General features: G+C 36.2%; 2 protein-coding genes and 1 non-coding gene across 3 annotated transcripts; 2 read left to right on the top strand and 1 right to left on the bottom strand.

Moving 5' to 3' along the window:
- Positions 1-1,269: 1,269 nt before the first annotated feature.
- On the top strand, positions 1,270-7,531 carry LOC132052056 (RNA-binding protein Y14A-like). The gene is made up of 4 exons (XM_059443402.1): positions 1,270-1,616; positions 4,426-4,562; positions 4,955-5,100; positions 7,221-7,531. Exons 1-4 carry the CDS (start codon positions 1,358-1,360, stop codon positions 7,264-7,266), a joined length of 588 nt encoding a protein of 195 aa, XP_059299385.1. The 5' UTR covers positions 1,270-1,357; the 3' UTR covers positions 7,267-7,531.
- A 1,484-nt stretch (positions 7,532-9,015) lies between these two features.
- LOC132052058 (protein PSK SIMULATOR 1-like) lies at positions 9,016-20,692 on the top strand. Its single transcript, XM_059443409.1, has 13 exons — positions 9,016-9,325; positions 9,759-10,226; positions 12,416-12,741; positions 12,859-12,951; positions 13,050-13,140; positions 14,305-14,398; positions 15,219-15,316; positions 15,392-15,461; positions 16,176-16,270; positions 18,049-18,165; positions 18,269-18,345; positions 19,613-19,657; positions 19,748-20,692. The coding sequence occupies exons 2-13, from the start codon at positions 9,897-9,899 to the stop codon at positions 20,247-20,249; spliced, it is 1,938 nt and encodes a 645-aa protein (XP_059299392.1). The 5' UTR covers positions 9,016-9,325; positions 9,759-9,896; the 3' UTR covers positions 20,250-20,692.
- Positions 16,938-17,011, bottom strand: TRNAW-CCA (transfer RNA tryptophan (anticodon CCA)). Its single transcript has one exon. It is a non-coding gene; the product is annotated as a tRNA-Trp (tRNA).
- Positions 20,693-22,044: the final 1,352 nt, after the last annotated feature.

Here is a 22,044-nt window from a genome sequence, read left to right on the forward strand (position 1 = left end):
TTCTACTACTCCCTCCGTTTACTCTTACGTGTCATGTTTCGCTTCTCGAGAGTCAATTTGATTAATCTTCGGAGCTAAATTGAATTAAATTAACTTAATATTTTACAAGTAAAATTTAGATGTTTGAAAATTATACAAAAAATACAATGAGTTGTAATTTTTTTGATATTCACATGATTCAAAAAGAAAAAATCTTAAAGTGTTGGTCAAATTCATGTAATTTGACTCTCGAAAAAAGGAACGTAATAAGTAAAAGTGAACGGTTGAAGTAGTATATACTAGAGTGTCAAATCGAAAACCCGACAGGAAAAGATTAGTGAAGATCGTATGGCCCAAAAACCTTCCCTCCGAAGTACAATCCCCGGCTTATACCTGGACACAACTTCAATAAATATACACTTTGCACCCTCTTTCCACTCATTAGTACTATCATTTTTTTTGCGCGGAGTGCCCTCTTTTCTTTAAATTTTCATTAGTACTAAATTATTATATTAAGTTCAAAACAACCCCGGAAAAATTAAAAAAAAAAAATCGCAAGACAAGGTTTGAGTCGCGTGTATAATCATGCCTTTACTTGCTATGGGCGGACTTGGCATAAGTATATCTTGGTCGGCATAACTTTGATAATTAAGTTACGTTATGCGGTGGGGGCATACTTTTAATTGGCAAACTTTTATAAATGACAGGATAACTTTGAAAGAAAGAATTATCAAATGTCTGATCGATGCCAAGTCGACATGGTGATGCTTGATAAATTTGATAATTCCTTCACAAAGTTATGCCAGGTCATACTTTTAATGTGGGTACTTTTTTACGCCGGATTTCTGGTATTTTGTGAAGGAATTATCAAAGTTATCGCCGACCCGCAAAGAAAGCATGGTCGATGATGTCCCAGATTCTGAGAGAATTATTTAGGACAAAAATTTTAAAGAATCAAACCAAAAATTGCCGACTATTATTATTATATTAAGTTGAAACAAGAAATCAAACCATATAATTATTGTAAATATTTTATCAGGTATAGCCTTCTTAATTGGAAAAAAAAATAAGACAAACAAGGAATCAAACCAAAACCGAATAATTGGTACCATATAATTATTGTAAATATTTTCTTCTTAATTGCAAAAAAATAAAAATAAAAAAATAAACAAAGCAACCAAATACTCCTACATCAATCAAATGACCGACCCGACCCGACAGTGAAAATCGTATGGCCCAAAAACCCTCCAAAGTATAACCCCCAGCTTTTGCCTGGACAGAGGTTCGCTAAATACTTTATTACTACTACTACTACTATTATATTGCAGTTGAAACAAGAAGGAATCAGACCCCAAAACCAAAACTTGTATCTCTTTCAATGGCGAATGCGGCAGAGGAGGCTGTAGATTTCGAGCCAGAAGAAGATGATCTGATGGACGAAGACGTTGACGGCGGGTCACCGTCTAGGGCACAAATACCAAAGCTAAAATCAGCAATTACTGGCGGTGGTTCATCTGGTTCAAAGAAAATAAAAGGTCGGGGTTTCCGTGAAGAGACAGCTGAGGCTGAAAGGAATGCTCGTCTTTCTGCCAGATTTGATTCTCTCGACACCCAAGGTGGCCCTGGTCCTGAACGATGTAATCTTTCTCTCCTTTTTCCTCCTCTTTTATATATAACGCAAATAAGTTGCTACTGTTGCAGTAGGCTGATAATCATCTCAAGTAATTAATTGGAACTACTTTTTGCAGTTTGGTTAGGGACTTGTACTTAAGGGGCTGTTTAGTATGGTGTATGCGAATAGTACTGGAATAAGGTGTATATTAGTAACAAACAACAACATACCCAGTGTAATCCCACACGAGGTCTAGGGAGGGTAGGATGTACGCAGACCTCACCCATACCTTCATGGGGTTGAGAGGCTGTTTCCGATAGACCCTCGGCTCAAAAGAAACGTAATTGATGCAGGAGGATGTTTTAGTAATGCCAGGATTAGTTATCCGGGGAATAATTATGCTGGCAAAATCGACGGTTTGGTTTGTTGTATTACATGAATAGCGTGTATTAGAATAGGAATAGTACTTGTATTAATTTTCCATAGGTTTCCTATGTATAAGAATAGTACTGAATAGGGGAGTGCAGTGCTGAAAAACACTACCAAACAAGGGATGTATTATACCAAAGCTAATACATGTATTATTTTCTCTAATACGTTCTAACAAACGACCCTTAGAAAAGTGCTACTGTTAGAAAACTTATACTTTCAACAGGCAGAATTAGCTACTTATAATTTGATCTATTTGTTTAGGATTTTGTGTCCGGAGGTTGATAGTCCGGGTTAGGGTAAAAAGTCCTCTTACAGAGATGTTTTAGTCTGGTTAGAAAGTTGTATTTAGAGAATATCTTGTTTTAGAAAACCCTAATTTTAACAAGTAGAAAAGTGCTAGCACTTATGATTGTTTTTATTTTGGTTAGGAATTTGTGTTTGAAGAAAGGAAAAATGCTGCAGTAGGTTGACAATCCGCCTAATGTAATTACCCTCTAAGGAGTCTTTTTAGTTTGGTTAGATACTTGTATTTAGAGAACATCTAAATTTAGAAGGCTGGAACTGAATATTAAGGTTTTAACACTGTTATCTGTACTCCCTCCGTCCCAAAAAGATTGTCCTCTTTTGACTTGGCACAAAGTTTAAGAAATAAAGGAAGACTTTTAAAATGTGTGGTCCAAAACAAGCCTTAGATATTTGTGTGGCTGTAAATCATCTCATAAAGTTAAATTGTTTCTAAATATAGAAAGGCGATAATTTTTTTGGAACAGACTAAAAAGGAAAGGACGATAATCTTTTTGGGATAGAGGGAGTAGATTTTTTCACTAGGAGCCTGTATGGTTTTTCCTTCTGGGTCGAGCTCGTCGCACGGGGCTTGCCTAGTGCGGGTTATCTCTCCGTGTGGTTTGCGAGCTATTGCACAAGTAGGCCGGGCTTACCCCGTGCGCACTGTGGCGGAAGCTTCTCATGTCATTAAAAAAAAAAAAAAAAAAAAGTGGGGGGGGGGCGGTTTTATCGAGTGTGCTCTCTTCTTATTTTCGTGTTGGTTTAATTTATTTGATGCTATTGATTACTTGAAGGATGTGAAATTGCTTTTGTGAATGACACTGTGTTTGAGGCTTCACTACATCTATGTTGCTCGACCCGTGTCGAGTGTCGGATATGGGTCCGATCTAGAGGTCGGATTCGGCAAAAATTCTAAATTTTAAGATTCGGGGGGGATCCGGGGGGGGGGGTGGGGGACTCGGCTGTAAAATAATTCAAAATTATAAGAAAAATAACTGTTCCTAGAAATAAAAAACAAAAATAATTTTTATAGTTATGTTTCATTTATAATTAAATATTAATTTTTAATTAACTTGAAACTCTTGTAGATACAATAAGTGTCCACTCTTCAAGAGCTCTCCGTTTCTTTCAATTTGGCCTCAAATTTTTTCTCGTATTGGTCCATGGATTTGGTCAAAGTATCCAATGTCGTTTGAATGACCGACACGAATCCGTGTTTGTCGTGTCGTGTCGGATCACGAGGTGCGGCAGCAAAAGTGAAGGGTCCGAGCAACATAGATCTACGTTGCATAAGCGTGCAGAATAGAAAAGAGACAAATAAAGAAGTTGGGACCCTACTTCTAATAGAAGTTGGTTTTGTTTATCTATATGTAAAGAGAGGTGATTAGCGAAAGGAGCTCTGTGTAATATTTCTTGTACTTATCTTCAACTTTGTAGGACCTGCGACTAGAAATAAAAAGTGGAATAATTTGAAGCTTATTGAGTTAAGGTCTTCATTCACAAAAAGACTGGGAAGATCATGAAATAGGGCAACCTGTTTGTATTAAATGTACATATTGATGCAGTTTGGTCCTTTTCTCTAGCCATTGTGCTTAAAAGCCTCCAGCTTCATGTTCTTTACATTGCCAATGTGCCAACTAATTGGATTGTGTTGCAGTTATTACTTAATTTACATCTAATAAGAACTTAATAGTTGGCTGTCAATTTGTCACTTTGTGATTGTCGTTAGCTTTTTCGAAGAGAGCTTGCTTTGTGCACAGCTAATCCAACTTACCCTCAACGGCTCAAGTTACTTGCTGAAGTAGTCAGAGAAGTTGGCAACAGAATCTGATATGCTGATTTCAGTCAGAGATATCAGTTGTTTGATTGCTAGGTCACTAACACTTAAATATATATGTAATTTATGCGAGGCATCTGAGATCTTTTCAGGTTATGCAATTGTGATTTAATTAACACCCCAAAATGTCTGATAGACGATGCTTCGGACCTGGATGGTGGCGTGGCCTTTTTTTTTTTTTTGTTTCTTTCTTTCTTTTTCTTTTTCTTTTTGAGTTTACCAGTAAGACTAACAAAGGTTTAAATAAGAAGTAGAGGGCTAATGGAGAAATATTCTGCAGCCATTGAAGGATGGATTATTTTAGTCACCGGAGTTAACGAGGAGGCACAAGAAGATGATCTTCATAATACATTTGGTGAATTCGGGGAGATCAAGAATTTGCATTTGAATCTGGATCGTCGTTCTGGATTTGTCAAGGTAAACCAGCTCTATTCTTTCTCGGAATGTGTAGCTGCTTCTTTGGGTTCTGGGTTCCATTTCCTGGGTGTTGCATACATGATGTTATACGAATGGCATTCCCATTGTATGCTTTAATCTAATAATTGTTCCTATCAAAAGATTTGGCTGATGATAAAAATCTTTTTATCAAGAAAATTGTCTTGAAACTTAAAAGTGACTAACATTCCTTGTTCCATATAGCTATGTAAGAGCATTTCCTTGATGAATTTTGTAATGGAAATAAATGAAGAAAACAGGATCAATATTATGTTAATTATGACTGACCCCAGACAGATACTTTTCTGTATTTTTCTTAAGTTTGGAGCGGTATTGTTTTTGTTCATATTTATAAAGTTTTCCTATTTGAACAGGGTTATGCACTTATTGAATATGAAAACTTTGAAGAAGCAGAGAGAGCTATCACTGAAATGGATGGGAATGAGCTGCTCACTCAAACTATACATGTCGATTGGGCATTCAGCAAAGGTCCTTTTAGAAGGAGAAATGCTAGGAGGAGGTATCTTCTTGGTTAATCCAGTTAATGTAATTTTGTGGATAGAATAGCTGAGAAAAAATGCTTCCTAAACTAAGGATACACTTTTTCACTTTTAATCAATGTTTTCTAAGTGTTGGCAAATGTTTCTCCAAGAGCATAGATTTACTCTCTTTTGGGAAAAAAATCTGGACCTAAGAATCATTTGCAGAGTATGAAAGTACCACTTCTTAAACATTTGCAACTGCTTAAATGTTATGACCTAATTGTTATCTTGTGAACTTTTGGGGATAAGTTTTTTTTGCAAAAGCAAACATGAACCAGGAAGGTGCAATAATAGCTTCACAAAGTGTAACAATTCCATGAGCTCAAATAATCTGTAAAATACTCTATGCAATTTGCTTAACCTTGATTACACCAAAAATATAAGGCATTAAACTGACTATTTTGCATGTCATTTAACTTAGGTATAGCCTTCATCTCCTTAGGAGTGGAATTGTCTCTGGCCTCCCTCAGATGCTTTTTGTTGATAAGAGTTATCAACCCATTTGCCTGTATCCCTTGATTCAACTTCAGTTGTGTGTGCGGATCTAAATGACAACCACTTATTTCTAGGACTCCCTTTTGTTTAAACGGCAGCGTTGCCACCTGTTTGCGAGATCAATATTGTCTTAATTTTTTGCTTGACCTTGTGGTCTTTGATGTTGTAGCAGCTTTTAATCTCTATCACACCACTTCTCTGCTGAGATAATGGACAATGTATCCTTCAGTTCGCTCAACACCTCCATCCCCGCCCCCCCACAAAACAACCCACCCCACCACCCAAACCGTCCCTCCCTCTCTTCTTTTTCTGAGGGTGCACATAGTTGTTTGATTTATTTCCTTTTACCATTAATCTAGTTTGGTCCAATCCTAGCTGAGATCACTGATCTAGGTTTCCTATTCATCATATTGTAGGCAAAAATCAACAACTTATCCCCGAGTATGTAACTAGAAAAGTTCCAGAATTGCCAAATAGAAGTTTGAGTAGGATTAGTTCAATGGTTAAAACCAGTCCTCTGTAGCCTTGCAACCCCCGAACCATAACCATCAGCAGACAACTGCAAACTCATGTCAGACTTCTCATCCGATTCATTCTTCAAGTTCTCCAGCAATTAGAGAGCAGTTTGCTTTACAATATACATATGATTGCTGTGGTTGTATGAACATGTTTAGTGATGGATTAGGTTTTCTTAACATCATTATGGTCACAAAATGATTGTTTGAATATTTATGCATTTCCCGCATTTATTTAGCTTTTGGAGAGGGGTGGGAAGGTGGTGGTTAAAAAAAAAACGCTAGTAATGTGTCTGTGTGGGGTATGGGTTGCCATTTATTGTCAAGTATAGGGTAGGCACTCTAACATTTTCCCTTCCAATCTAACACCTGTCTTGTCGGGGGTTTTCCTTTTTGGCAAAAAAGGGAGTTGGATACTATGTGACGACCTCACACATAACCTAAAGATAGGATTCTTTGACAGCAGTGTTGTAAGTAGAGCATATCTGTTTCCTGGAAGTTTGTTAACCCTTGTTTAGTTATTACAAATGAGCAGTATCTCCTTCGTTCCAGTAGTAAAGGTGTTTCTAATGTATCCATTTGAAAAAGAATAGTGGATGTGTAACTTTGTCTTTATTATGCTGAAAGACTAATAACTGGCTTGCTCAGACATCAGTTTTTGGGTAGCAACTTTAGTTGTTGGTGCCCCCTCCATTCTGTTAGATAAAGGAAGAGTTGGAGAAAAATGATATAGATGAGGAATTTTCTAGTCAGTTCATGCCTTTTTGAGCTGGTAGGAGTACTGACTTTTTTGTTTGAAAATGTAATTAAAGGTAAGAAGACTACTGACTTACGAGAGTTGTTGCTCTATTAAGTCAATTTTCACTTTTCAATTAGAGGAAAGTTTATCCTCATTTTTGAGCGTACTTCCCTTTATATGATAAATATTCATCTTGTTATGAATACATCTTCATTTCTTATTCCGAAATAGAGAAGAAATTCCTATCTGACTACATCACTGCAAAATCTGGGTTTGAATGTTTGGACCATCTGTTAGGTCTTGGGTTGAAGGACTATAAACTAATATGTAGCTATCCTCATCTTTGCAGGTCGCCACGTAGTCATCGTTCTAGAAGTCCCAGGAGGAGATTCTAATTCAATGCACATCTTTTTGCAAGGATCGTGTTGGTGCTTTGTTTAGCGTTTGGAGACCAAGCTCTATGAATTCCTGGTCTATGCTGTAATTCCATGTGTACCATTGTTGCTTTGCTGAGTTTTTCATATCTATTTTCTTTAATTATCTGTTCCGTTAAATCAGCTGTAAGTTAATGCTTCTCGAGCTTGTCCGGTGTTGCGTACTTCCTGTTGCCTTTGTGAAAATTTAGATTCTTTTTTGAGAATATTCAGAACTTTCCAGTTATCATCTGAATTGGATATGGTTATCTAGGAGGGGCATCGTGAGTTGATTGTCATGTAACATTTGTGGGCAATTTTATGTGGTTTTCAGGAAAATGCAGTCAGTAGTGTACTAGCGAAAAGTGGCTGCAGCATACCCTTTTGAGTGCACTTCTTTTGAAGCATCAGATAATTATGATTGCATAATTTTTAGCAGAAGGATGAATATTCATTGTTCACTACTATCGTTTATTCACAAACTTCGTAATTCAGTAGTTAGTACGAGTTAAATAGTGCATGTATGAAACTTGTGAAAATGAGAATTAAATTTTGTGCAAATTTTGTACTTTTGTTCCTAAAATCGTAGTGTGTGCCCCTTAAAGTTAATTCTCATATGACTTATGAAAGAAAAGAAAAAGTATTACGTTTTTTTTTTTTTTTTTTTTTTTTTTTAATAAATCCCGTATAAATAAATTATGTCGTGCACTGGTTATATAAAATGCAACAAAATTTGAAAGTTAAGATGGAGAAAAGAAAAAAGATTTCAGACTATTGAGTAAGAGCAATCTCTACTGGGGGCGAGTGGCACTGAAGTTATAAAAAATGAACTGTGGTAATTGAGAACTTATGGTAAATGGTGCTGGCCATAATATTATAATCATGACACTATAGTAATAATGGCCTCTTTACTCTCTTTGAGGTAATTAATAATTGCCTTGGAAAAACGATTCCATTACCTTGGGGCTTTGACCATTAAAAAGGCAAAAGCAAAAGCAAAAGCAATTTGCACGGTGGCGTCTGGCCTGCTATATTATTTCGTTTGGGTTAGGTGCGGACCGGATGGTTGGGGGGTAAAACTTTTACTTGTCATGTTTTTGCCAAATTTATTAAATATATTTATAATTCTTTATTAGAATCTTATCATTTAATTACAATCAATTTTCTCCCAGGTTGATCAAAAAATGTATGTGGCGTTTAATTCAACCTACAAGCTAACATAATATATGATGTTTAAGACGTGAGACTCAATATTGAGTAACGTATGCAGATGTGTTTTGCTTGGATTAACATTTAGAAAGTGATCCTTGAGCTAGACTTTAACACTACAATCTAGCAAAAGCAATAAAGTCGCTCAAAGCCATATAAGGAGTTACGAGATTATGATAAAGCCGCATTCAATGAAGATATATCTGTATTTCAATGTATGATAAATCAAAATAAAAATAAAAATGTTCTCTATCTTTCCACTTACATATACATGATATAAATAAAATACAATTACATCTCATTTAGAAAAAAACATCAAACACAATAAATTTTGATAAAAACATAAAAAAGTTTAACCAAACTCAATTTGCTAAATTCATTAAAATATGATTAAAAAAAAAAAAAAATTCAACAAGGAGGTCAACAAGCAGGCACCACCCTACTACGACCACTCAAAAGTCACTAGCAAAATTGTTGTTATGACCAAAAAAAATAAAATAAAAACAAAGTTGTTGTCTTTCAAGAAACATAGGTAACTGTGTGTGTGTGAGAGAGAAAAGAGAGAAAATTTGCTGTCTGACTTGGGGGTCTCTTTGCTTACTTCTTTGCCATTATTCTTGACCCACCTTCCTACTCTCCAAAAATCCAACACCCCATTAAACCAAAAAAACATTTTTTTTTTTTAATAACTTGTATTACCCTTCTTTTTCACCCTAATCAAGTGTATTTTGTTCCTGTTAAAAAAGGGGTCAAAGATAAAGAACACTAGAATCTGTTGTGTCTTTGTTCAGATCCAAGTTATAATCTTTTTTCTCCCCTTGTGTCTTACTTGGTAAGCTTGCTTTGCCTCTTTACTTTAACATCTGTTATACAGCTGTTTATGTGTTTTATTCAGTATGTGAGTTTGTCGGCCTCTTTTCTTGTTTTCTTTTGACTGATGAATCAAAGTTATGATTTTTAGACCTTTTTTACTTGTTTTAACTTGCTTCTGTATAGTTTGTGTTAGATAAGTGGATCTAGGATTTTTGTATCAATGGCTGCTTGCTAATTTGTGGCAGTGAGTGCAAACTTAGTACTTAAAATTATTTAACTTTATATATAGTTCAAGTCAAGAACAATGGATGTGAGTGCAAACTTAGTATAGATACTTTAGGCTTAGTATATTTCTTTCATTTGTTTGCATATGCTTGTCCTGTTATTAAGTCGGTTGACTTAGATAGTACCTATGCTCAGAGTTGATAACCATGGTAAATTTGGTCATGTAGCTGAATTTGAGGATATCGCCAAGCAGCTTTGATGATATCAAGGCTCTGTTGCAGAAGTTTCTCAAGGCATTTATAAAATTTTGATTTAAATCTTGATGGGAACCTCGAGATTGCAGTAGGTTGAAGCATTATACAATAATGGGTGGCCTTTGCTCTAGAAGAGCCACCAGTGAGAATACAACAGGTCGTTCCATACCACATGTCAACGGTCACTTCAACTATGGTGCTGGAACAGTTTATCAGTCGCATAGATTGCCCACACAGGCAAGTAATGATTCTGTGCAATCTCCACCTGGGGAAAACACAGAAAAGCAACCAAGTGAACCAGCATTCTCTTTTCCGGAGTTGAATGCAGCTTCTCATGGGGTTGATATGGATGATATCAACAATGATGGAATTCCTCGATTGTCTAGGGCTTTATCAAATAAAACCAGATCAACAAGGTCAAAGCAAGTCGCCATGGCAAAGGTGAGTAGTCTCCTATTCGTTGAGTAGTCTCCTATTCGTTCTTATTTCCTTTGACTATGGCCTGATGCTTCTGTCATTTTCCTCTCATTGCATTTGTGATTATGTAAAATATTTCATTTTCACTATCTGACAATGGCCAAATTTCAGATAGGTTGTAAATAATGAAGATACAAAGGCAAATGAATAATTTAAAAAAAAAAGGTCGAATGGATAAAGAGAAAAAGAAAGGAGAAAGAAAGGAGTGAGAATAACAGAGAGGATATTATAACTGTGTAGGAAACCCAACGAAATGTTAAAGGAGCACACAAGGTTCTATAACTGCGATAGTTGTGGTGCACCCTATGTGAGAATAATATATAGGGTATACTTCAATGCTGTTACTTTCTCTCTCTTAGACAAATACTCTCTTCCCTCTACCACCCTCCTCTAGAATTTCTTGATTGTAGGTTGTCAGAAGTCTTTATTCTTGAATTTGCCCGTCTAAGGCATCCCAAAGATGATATTGGCAATTTAGTCACTTTTGCATGTTGCACCTACATGTCCGTGCCTAGCTATGAATGTCTTGGAACTCACCCATTGGCACTAACTCTGACTTGTGTATATACAAAGTCCTGATATAGGTTCAGACCATATTAAGGTTTAACTAAATATTGACTGGTCTATGTCGAAGCCCACAAAAGATTTATATATCATTGATGAACAATAAAGGAGTTATGTCCATGCTTCCACCCCCTCCATTACTACCTAGAGTCCCTTTATGAAACCACCATCCACTATACGTTCTATGAGTCTATTGAGGCTTCCGTCAAGAACAATTAATGGGTCCCCTTGCCTAATCCCTCTTGAGCTCCCAAAGAATCCTCGGAGTGTGCCACTTGGAAGAATGTAAAGAAACGCAGTGTCTTATCAGGATGAAACTCTCTTTTGAATACAACAACAACAACAACATACCCAGTGAAATCCCACAGTGTGGGGTCTAGGGAGGGTAAATTGTACGCAGACCTCACCCTCATCTCGGAAGATAGAGAGGCTGTTTCCGAAAGACCCTCGGCTCAAGAGAAAACATGACGAGAAAAGGTTAGATAAGCACAAAGAGTTCAAAGCAGTACGAAAATGAAACTAACGAAAGCGGCAAAAGTCATGAAACTCTCTTTTGAATCTGTGAGTTATTCTCTCTATCAGTCCCTGTAATATTCCCTCAAATAAAATCTCCTTGGTCGTCTTTTTACTTCTTCACTAAAGATGATGCAATGCTACTTTGTTTGTTCTTTTTACTTTTTACCTCAATTTTTTTTTTTTTTTAATAAAGGTAGGGTAAATTTTATTAATGAAGTACCAAGCTGGTACAGAAATTACAACAGAAAGAAGAACTCAGACCAATCAACCATTACATGCTTCTTCTCCCGAACAACTCTAGGAAATCAAGATATTGATCCATATCCTCTAACAAGCCCTCCTTACGGCTGACACCAATAGTACAGATACTGACCACTGCAATTTGACTCTTTTTGCCTTCGAAGCATCTCTTATTTCTCTCCAACCATGGAGTCCATAATATACAGACTGGGATTGTTTTCCAAATCTGCTTCAGCCTTTTCGTTGTCTTCTGATTCTGCCAGCATACCAACAGGTTCTTAACATTATGCGGCATCACCCAGGCTACACCACATATACTCAAAAAGAGATTCCAGCACTGCCTTGAAAACTTACAATGGATGAGAAGATGATTCACAGTCTCCTGAGCTTCCTCACATAAAAAGCATCTTGTTCGTTCTTCCTGAGCTTCCTCCCATAAAAAGCATCTTGTTCGTTCTTCCTTTCGTAGCATGCAGATTCCCAAAGTTGAATTTAAAAGTCAGGATGAAATTTTCAATTGAACCTATGGTTTACTCTCTCTATCTATAGGTTTCTTTCATGTTACACCGTATATTTGACTGTTTTCTATTCCCTTTAAGTACAATCCCCACTCGCCATTTTTCCTTATAGTTAGTTTTTAACAAAAGATGCTGCAATGCTGCTTTAATCTTACTTGGTGTCGATGGCGGTATAATTTTGCACGCAGGTAGAAAATTACCTTGTACATCTATTGCCAATAATTGTTGTTGTATTCAGTGTTAATTCCTAAAGATGAAAATAATTGGTTATATCTCTAAATGGTAATATTTAATAGTTTTATATTTGCTCGACAGGTTTCAGAAGTGAGTACACTTTTGGGCAGAGCTGGTACAGTGGGGCTTGGCAAGGCGGTAGATGTGTTGGACACTCTAGGTAGCAGCATGACAAATTTAAACCTAAGTGGTGGCTTTGCATCCAGCATGGCAACCAAGGGAAATAAAATTTCAATTTTGGCATTTGAAGTTGCAAATACAGTTGTCAAGGGTGCCAATCTTATGTATTCCCTTTCAAAAGAGAACATTAAGCATTTGAAAGAGGTGGTTCTCCCTTCTGAAGGTGTGCAGCTGTTGATATCAAAAGATATGGATGAGCTCTTCAGAATTGCTGCAGCAGATAAAAGGTGCCAAAGAGTGATTTTTTTGTTTTTTTTTTGTTTTTTGGCATAAACAAGCATATATCACATGTTACTTTCAATTTCTTTTGTCGTAACAATGAGATGCTTGTTGTAATTTGACAGGGATGAACTGAAAATATTCTCTTGTGAAGTGGTTCGCTTTGGAAATAGTTGCAAAGATCCTCAATGGCACAACTTAGACCGTTACTTTGAGAAGTATTTAAAACTAACTTTAGTCCAGTTTTACTTGCTTTGTTACTACCACTTCAAAAATGAATGTTCACATCATCTGTAGTTCATTCCGTTACATTTAGGTTGGAATCAGAATTGACACCTCATAAACAATTAAAAGAAGAAGCCGAGACTGTGATGCTGCACTTAATGACCTTGGTACAGTATACAGCTGTAAGTTCCATCTCAGCATCTATACTTCTTGACCTGTTTTTTCTTTTCCTATTTGTTCCATTATTCTCTTTTTTCCCCCGACAAATTATGATTTTTATTGATGTGAAGGGTTCTGTTACACAATATATATACAGAAGTAGAGTATCTCACACAAAAGCATACTCCTCCATCCAATTTATGTGAAGGTGTCTGACTGGGTACAGAGTTTACAAATGAAAGGAAGACTTTTGAAACTTGTGGTCTAAAGTAAGCCATAGATATTTGTGTGGCTATAAATCATCTTATTAAGGGTGAAACGGGTATTTTTAAGTCAACTTATTACTATATATAGAAAGGTGTCGTTTTTTCGGGACTAACTAAAAAGGAAAGAGTATCACTTATATTGGACAGAGGGAGTAATTCCCTTTTTTATTTTTGAGACTGGTAACATACCGAGGGAGTAATTCTTTATGAAGAGCGATAAGCACTTGAGGAGCCACACTTATTGTATGTCTCTGTCTCTTCCTCCTGAATTTCCACCCTAGTTGCATTGTTTATAACCCTATCCAACATCATTCATTTAATTCCAAACATGTTACAAATTCTGCACTATAATTGGTCTGCCACTAGATAGTTTAGTATGGATGTATCACTTCCTCCTGAATGTCCACTTAATTTATGATCCTTGGATTAGTTTGAAGATTTGTGGATATTTCTCTGCAATTCCAGTAGTTGGAGTAGATTATATGAATCCTCTTTATCAATTCCGCTTTATTATGATCCAATTCATTCTAATGTTAAATGATTTGTGTTTTGAGACATGTTATGGAGTTTCTAAAACTGGAGGTTATCTAAATCTCACCTTTATCCACACACGGATATACACTTTTATAAAACAAAGACTCCTAGTAAAGTTTGGACCTAAGATACGTGTAAGAACAAGAAGTAAGCTTAATCCTAACTTGTTGCTATTGCCTATATGATAACATGAGTATGTTGTTTCGATTGGTTCTGTTTTTAGCTAAGCCCACGTTGATTCTGAGTAGGTCTTTTTGGACATTTTATTATTAAGTGATTTTAGGTATACCTTGGTTCTCCTTTGTTACTGTCAATTGTTATATGATCGTAAATTGTTGACAAGGCTATCTGGTTCTAGTAAATTGTAATTTATTATGCTCTTTGCAGGAACTTTACCATGAATTGCATGCATTGGACAGAATTGAACAAGATTGTCGACGTAAAGCCCAAGAAGAGGATACTTCAAATGCTACTCAGAGAGGTCATCTATCCACATATGCTCTCATTGTGTTCCTCTATTTTTTCACCTAACTATTTTAAAGCAGCCTATCTGCATTAGCTCAAAGTTTGTATAAACTATTTCTGTGCAACGACCAGCCTCCAGTTTCTCATATCATTAGGAAGTTACTAGCATGTTAGGTATTGTGGGCTTATACAGAACACTTCTGTTTGGGGTTTTCACAGGGTGCTACAAATAGCTTAATGAAGAAATCCTGAATGGGTAGACTCTAGCTAGAAGAAATCCTGAATGGGTAGACTCTAGCTACTATGGTTGTTCTCTAGCTATATATTCTGAACATGGTTGAAGACCTGGTTGGCTCAAGTTCCACTTTTAAGTCTAATGCTGCCATTGAAGTCCTCTCACACCTTCATTTGCAAAAGAGAAGCAAGCGTTATGGAGGAAAGTTGTAGCTGGAGAATAGAAAAAATCATCATTAAATCTGATAACTAATTCAAACCAAATAGACATGTTCTGGGGGGAACTAGCATATAGGTATTGGGGACATCTAACTGATTCTCAACAGCATTGAGGACATTGTTTTCTGGAGTGGTTACTTTTAACTTGTTGTTTTTCCTTGTATAAGGGGATTCTATTTGTTGAGGTTATTCCGTATTTTTAGTTGGTGTAAGATTGCTTGTCTAACGTCACATGATTCTGTGGAGGACGTGAGACCTTGTTATTTAATCCAGTACCCTTTGGTTACTCTTGCATTTTCCTTTTATCTTTTGTATCTGTTTTCCTTGTACTGATTTCTTATATTCTTGTTTTAATATTCCCTTTTTAACATATAAATATGCAGGAGATAGTCTTGCAATTTTGAGAGCAGAGTTGAAAAGTCAAAAGAAACATGTTAAAAGTCTGCAAAAGAAGTCTCTCTGGTCCAGGATATTGGAAGAGGTAGCAAGTTAAATTGTTGAGGTTTCTTTCAAATTTCAATTGACTATACTAAGATCTGCTTTGCCATAATTGAAGGTGATGGAAAAGCTTGTGGACATTGTTCACTTCCTCCATTTGGAGATCCATGCTGCATTTGGCAGCACAGGTAATGAATTGAAAGTTTGAAACTTCAAGTTAACTTTTTATCATGGTTCTTGGTCTGTTATACTCTTAACTTTCATGTTGGGGTGGTGGGAAGAAGTGATTGATATACTTAAATCATTGTTGTCTGTCTATATCATGATCGATTTTTGGGTTTATATTTAGCTTATGTGTCTATATTTCGATTAGTTTCAAGTGTAAACGATAATTTGCTTCTATATTATAGACTAGAAAATTATCAGGTCTTGCTACTCGGTAGATGAGTAAAGATGTGTGTTACCAACTGTTACCTATCAATTTTATCTGTTATGTAAAAACAGTTACTGCTACTGAATACTGATGCATGTGTAGTGATCAAGAGAAATCCTAATCTAGGGTGAACTATTTAGTGAGTTATCTGACTTTATTATGCAACTAATAGAATCAAAAGTCGTCGTCATGGTAGAATGATCCATGCTTGTATATTATTGCCTATACTTATATTACAGCTCATAATGCTTGATTCATTTGGTCCTATAAGGAAGGCTATATTTTGTTTTATAAGGCAGGAACAGACAAAAAATAATTAAACAGTTGTCAATTATTTTCTCAACTCATATTCTAAATGTGCTGAACATTTCGAGTTAAATCATATCTTTCGTGTCTACATTGTATGTATTTGAGTGACTGAATTATAGAAATTTTGACCTGATTGCTATAGTTTTGCCAAACCTTGCAGATGGAGACCGACCAATAAAAAACAACCATCAGAGATTAGGATCGGCTGGTCTTGCATTACATTATGCGAATATCATTACTCAGATTGATACGCTTGTAAGCATCTCATGCACATACAGTTATTAGAGAAGCAGCAACTTTGACACTATGATTAAATCTGTTGACTTCATTCATATCCTTTATGGAACGTGGAAAACTTTTAGTTGTTTCTAGTCACAAATATATCAAACATTTATCTTCCTTGTTAATGTTCGTTTACTCTCAGTTAATCATCATCTTAATCCCAATACATATGCTCTCATGTATTTTTATGTTTCATACAGCTATGCTCTCATATATTTTTATGTTTCACAAAGCTGTATGCGCTAATATCTATCCGGAATTGCAATAAAGGATGGAGGTCTATCAATTGACCAAAAGCACATGCTGCGCGAACTACCACATTGAAAATACTCAAATTGCCATTAAATTTGTGAATTTCACATCATAACTAGGAATTTAAATCGATAACTATAACCCCAAGATCAGGTAACTTGTTTACTGCATGATTTAGAAAGCAGTATTCTAAGGTTGTGATTCATTATCCAAGGCATTTGAACTATTACGCTAAGCGCTTTGATGATTTTCGTTATCTCACCTACTTAGTCTTGTGTCTGACCTCCTCCTTTCTTTAATTCACAGGCACAGGAGGTCAAATTCCGATTGTTGTGAAAGTTACTGAATGAATCTATTTTATTCCAATTCGATCTAAGAAGAAAAAAATCACGCTCTGTAGGATTTGAACCTACGACATCGGGTTTTGGAGACCCACGTTCTACCGAACTGAACTAAGAGCGCTTTCTTATCAGAATAGATAAGACTGTAAACAAAAGAATTCTTTTCATAACCCCAATACACTTTTTTTTTGATGATCTTGCATCATTATTGGGTGGGTTTATTACATTAACTTAGCCCCTTTTTCTTTTACTTGAATTTGTTGTTTGATTTTTTGTTTTTAAATAGACATGTAATCTTTTCTTTGTTACCCAAACTTTATGGTCCTCGTGTATAGCAGCCTGTAATCTTTTCTTTGTTACCTAAACGTTATGGTCCTCGTGTACAGCTGGCTAATATGCCTCATGTTGGGGACTTGTAAATATTTGGAAGTCAGTTGTTACTCACTTAGGTGGATCATAGATTAGTTCAAACGAGACTTTTGGTTAACCCAGGCATAGTTGTCCCAGCGAAAGCTATTTTTATGAAGAGTATATTTCTCCTAAAAAATTTTCTCACTAGACTGGGCCAGATACATTGTATGCAGGGAGGGGCAGAGCTACCCTTTCCCGAGGGGTGTCAAACGACACCCCTTAGCCGGAAACTTGTCAAGCGACACCCCTTAGCCTGAAACTTACATTGTATAGACAGGTCAAATTTTGGTTTTATAAGTTTATATACCAGTGTTGACACCTCTTGACACAAGCTGAAGGTTTAGCGCAACGGTTAAGGAGTTGCAAAAATTCTCTAAGGTCACGACTTCGATCCTAGCTTGCGACATACTTATAATTTTTTGACACCCCTTAATGAAAGCTCTGCCACTGATTGTAGGAGAATATTATATGAGCAATGCTTACTCTAGTACCCTAAATTTGGGGTGTTTCCCGATTTTAGCACTCTTTCTTTAGTTAGTAGTGGTGCGCTAAGCAATGGGATCATAGTTCTTACAGTCTCAGAATCTTACTGAAATTGTAACTAATTGGTATTCTGGATTAGTACCTATGTTAACTCTGCTAGGTTGTCGGGACATGTAAAAATTATTTGTAAAATATTATGCTATTTGTTGACATATGTCTAATCAGAAACAAAAAAAATGATAGTGTCATATTTTATATGATCAGGTCACTCGATCAGGTTCGGTGCCCCCAAATACCAGAGATGCTTTATACCAAGGGTTGCCACCAAGCATTAAGTCAGCTTTACGATTCAAATTACAATCCTTCCAGCTCAAGGAAGAGGTACTTTTATTTTGTCTTTTAAGGGTCTTTTATGGGTATCTGCAGGTTTCTTCCTTCTAGGTCATTGAATGTTAGTAATACTCAAGATACTCTTTTGGTGCAGTTATCTGTGCAACAAATCAAGGCTGAAATGGAGAAAACACTGCAGTGGCTTGTTCCCATGGCAACCAATACAACCAAGTAAACCATACAATCTCTAGCAATATATTATTCATTGGCTACAGTTTTCCAATGATTCTTCGTATGTTCCAAAAGAGGACTTTCTGGTCAGCTATCCTATATTATATCAGTGGGTACATAAAGTAATTCTAATTGGAGTTTTCTTGAGAGTCTTTATTCGGAGGGATGTATGTTTGGAGGTTATCTTTCTTTTTCTCTTGTAGATTTTACATGAGCTAAATTGAGCGATGTTAAATAAGGGGAATAGCACGAAGAGTGCTATTATTTGCCCATATAGTATATTTGGATTAGAAAACTAAAACTTTGTAGAAGAAAAGAAAGCAAAAGAGTGTCTTATTTGGTTTTTGATGGTGTGAGAATGTGAAAAAGAGAGTTTTTTCATATTAGATTCCATGATGTACTTATGTTTCGTTCTTTGGCTAAGATCATGTGTAGCATCTCATCTTATCGGTGTAGTATCCTTATTTTTCTCCTTAATAACTCAGGCCTTTTGCCTACTAAAAAGTTTCACTGGAAGTTTTCTTCCCTCAACTTCTGTCCATTTTGTGTGAAAAGGAGTGTGTTATTACATTATCCACTCTGTCTCCTTTTTTCTGATGAAGATCCACTCAGCCTTCCCTCAACTTCTCCCCAGCAATTTGTTATTTACCTTGTCAAAAAAGAAAAGTATTAGACTTTTTATCCAGTGTCAAAGCTGTGCTTTGCGTTGCTTAGGCAGCGGTTCAGTAAAGATGCCAATGCATTAAAACATGCGCGATAAATACCAGCCAGCCGATGATCTTCCTAGGAGATTAGGTTTGTTTATGAGGTTCATGGGCTTCAATTAGAAGAAGGTGATATTAAACAATAAACGTAGTCAGTAAAACAATATAATATTGTTAAGTTTCCAAAAAAAAAAAACAAAAAAAAATTGTTATTGATGGATATATTATTGATTTGCACTTGAACGTTAAAAATTTGGAGTAAGTAAACTTGTCATTAATTATGTCTTTGTATCTGAACGGTATGATGTTTTTTGAACTTGATTGTCATGGTTTTCTATGTATATTCACTTATTTACAGTTTTTTCAGTCCCTTCACCCATAAATTGTTATTTTACTTTCATTCTGCACTTTTATTCAGCAAACGGTGCTCTCTAATGCTTAGAGTTTAGAGTCTCAGTTTCCCCGTATAACTTAGCTCATTTCAACTCTTTTTGCCCCTGGTTTTACTGGTTCAGACTGTTTTTCCAATCATTATTACAGTGTAATTGAAATAATTTTTACAGGGCCCACCATGGCTTTGGATGGGTTGGAGAATGGGCAAATACAGGGTGAGCTCAATTATAGGAAACTCGTTCTTTACTGATTGAACCAGCTTTTTGTCAAGCATTTATTATACTCATTTGGTCTGAAATGAACAGGAAACCTGCTGGCCAGACTGATCTACTTCGAATTGAGACACTCTATCATGCCGATAAGGAGAAAACCGAAGCTTATATTCTCGACCTAGTGGTGTGGCTTCATTATCTTGTCACTCAGTCAAGAAGTTCTACAAATGGTGGAATCAGATCTCCTGTGAAATCTCCATCCTATTATGCTAATCAAAAGATGAATCAGTTAACACACAAACCAAGTTCTCCATCTCCCGCATTAACAGTTGAAGACCAAGAAATGCTTCGGGATGTAAGCAAGAGAAAACTGACTCCTGGAATTAGCAAATCTCAAGAGTTTGATACTGCGAGAACAAGGTTGAGCAAGTTCCACAGGCTGAGCAAGAGTAGTAACCATTCCCCTATACGTGAAACCAGGAAGGATCCCTTTCCCGTCAGGAGACCGTCTTCTGTTCCGGTGATCGACTTTGACATTGATCGGCTCAAAGCTTTGGATGTCATCGATAGAGTGGATATGATTCGAGGTGCATAATGGTAAAATGATATATCTGGGTTGGCAGGTGTCATTTTTCTGCTGCATCTGGTAAATGCAATGGCTGCCTTTCTGCATGAGCCGATCATCTTCATCTGCTGCTGTTGTAGTTTGTGTTGGGGAATCAGATATCAGAAAAAGCGTTGAAAAACTGCTATCTGTTCTGCTGCAATTTTTCGGGTACATTTGGGATACTATATATGATGAGAGAGTGATTTTTCGTCTCTTTTCTTTTTCGCTTCCTAGAAAGAAAAGCTGGTATCTATGCCTGGTTGAGTTGTCTGGTATCTTGAAACCTGTTTGCAAGAGCTGGTGGATAGGTTTGATAGAGGAGCTTTTTAGGGGAGTGAATTAATGTGATTCCAACAATTCCATCATCATATGTACATACTGTTCTATTGTATTTAACCTTAATAATCAAAAGCTTGTTTTGTTCCTTATCAGCGGCGTGTTTTTTGAGGCCACGAGCAAGTGATTATCAATACATTACCTTCTCTGATTGGGGTTGGTGTCCAGAAGAGAAGATTGAGATTCTATTCTTTGCTTACATATATATATAAAAACTAATTACAAACTAGTTAGGGCATCATTGCCCGTTACTTGTCTTTGTCTTGGGTTAACACCCATTAACGGATCATTACAAAACGTAGTAAGTCTGTCAAAAACAATGTCCATTGCATCATCAAAATAAGCATTATAGGTGCGCGCAGCGGGAAGGGGCCGGGGGAGGGAGGCGGGGGGGGGGGGGGGTGTTTGGAGACACTTGTTTAGAGTGTGGGTTCTCAAAAAGTTGTTGCCTTCCTCCTCCTTTTGCAAGCAGGTCCCCCACCTTGTTCTTGTTTTTACTCAAAGATGTATCCACTTATATAACTCAAAACATCCACCTTGTTCTTGTTTTTACTCAAAGATGTATGCACTTATATAACTCAAAACATCCATTGTGGCATTAAAGACGACACTTCACAAAAAGTATTAATCATTAAACTAATCAGTACATGAAATAGAGTTTAAGCTTTATGCATTAATGATGTAAAGAATATGTAATAATCAAGTCATTTCTGATGTAAGTACAGGTAAATCTCGATTATAAACATTAATCCATAACTAGATTAAAAATAACATTTAACGAAAGAATGACACGCTCTCTAATAACTGGATTTCCGTTTAAACAGATATCTAAGTTACGGAACACTCTTAACATTTTTCACGTATAAGGAAGAGATAGATTCCACATTGGGTGTTTTCCATTTCCATTAGAAGAATCCAAAACAGGAAAAAGGAAAAGATTCAAGAACTGGAGAAGAGATTAAATAGCTTTTCTTTTTTCTTAAATAGCTTTTCTTTTTTCTTTCTCTGGCGCTCAGCCGCTCCAGAGGTCTTTCTCTTCGCTTTTCGAGTCTTCTTTCGTGGAAGACTCCATATATATTTTAAGAAAAAAGAAAAAGAAAAGAAAGAAGAGAGAACAAGAACATCTCCTCTTATCTGTTACTCTTTTTCCTTTTTTAGTACCAATAAGTACCATAACAGGTAGTTAATTAAGCTTTCCCATTTTAATTCTCATTTTCATCTTTTCCGGTATATGTTCTTTTGTTTGTGACATCTTGAATAGCCAAAGATGAGATTGAGACTGAAGCATGCGTTTCTTTTAATGTCTTTTTGCTTGTGAATTGTTATTTGTTTAAATGTGATACTCTGTTTATTTCGATTTATGCGACATAGTTTAATTAAGAATGAAATTTCAAAAAGAAAAGGAAATTTATGAGTTTATAACTTGTTTGGCCAAATTTGAAAGGTT

Source organism: Lycium ferocissimum, chromosome 4 (assembly GCF_029784015.1).
Source record: "Lycium ferocissimum isolate CSIRO_LF1 chromosome 4, AGI_CSIRO_Lferr_CH_V1, whole genome shotgun sequence".
Lineage (NCBI taxonomy): Eukaryota > Viridiplantae > Streptophyta > Magnoliopsida > Solanales > Solanaceae > Lycium > Lycium ferocissimum.

Bases quoted from the DNA above. Each gene is read 5' to 3' on its own strand.
- LOC132052058 (XM_059443409.1), top strand. From the start codon at position 9,897: ATGGGTGGCCTTTGCTCTAGAAGAGCCACCAGTGAGAATACAACAGGT. The intron at 12,742-12,858 runs GTGCCAAAGAGT...GTAATTTGACAG, and splicing joins ATTGCTGCAGCAGATAAAAG to GGATGAACTGAAAATATTCT. The intron at 18,346-19,612 runs GTAAACCATACA...TAATTTTTACAG, and splicing joins ATGGCAACCAATACAACCAA to GGCCCACCATGGCTTTGGAT.
- LOC132052056 (XM_059443402.1), top strand. From the start codon at position 1,358: ATGGCGAATGCGGCAGAGGAGGCTGTAGATTTCGAGCCAGAAGAAGAT. The intron at 1,617-4,425 runs GTAATCTTTCTC...AATATTCTGCAG, and splicing joins TGGCCCTGGTCCTGAACGAT to CCATTGAAGGATGGATTATT. The intron at 5,101-7,220 runs GTATCTTCTTGG...TCATCTTTGCAG, and splicing joins AGGAGAAATGCTAGGAGGAG to GTCGCCACGTAGTCATCGTT.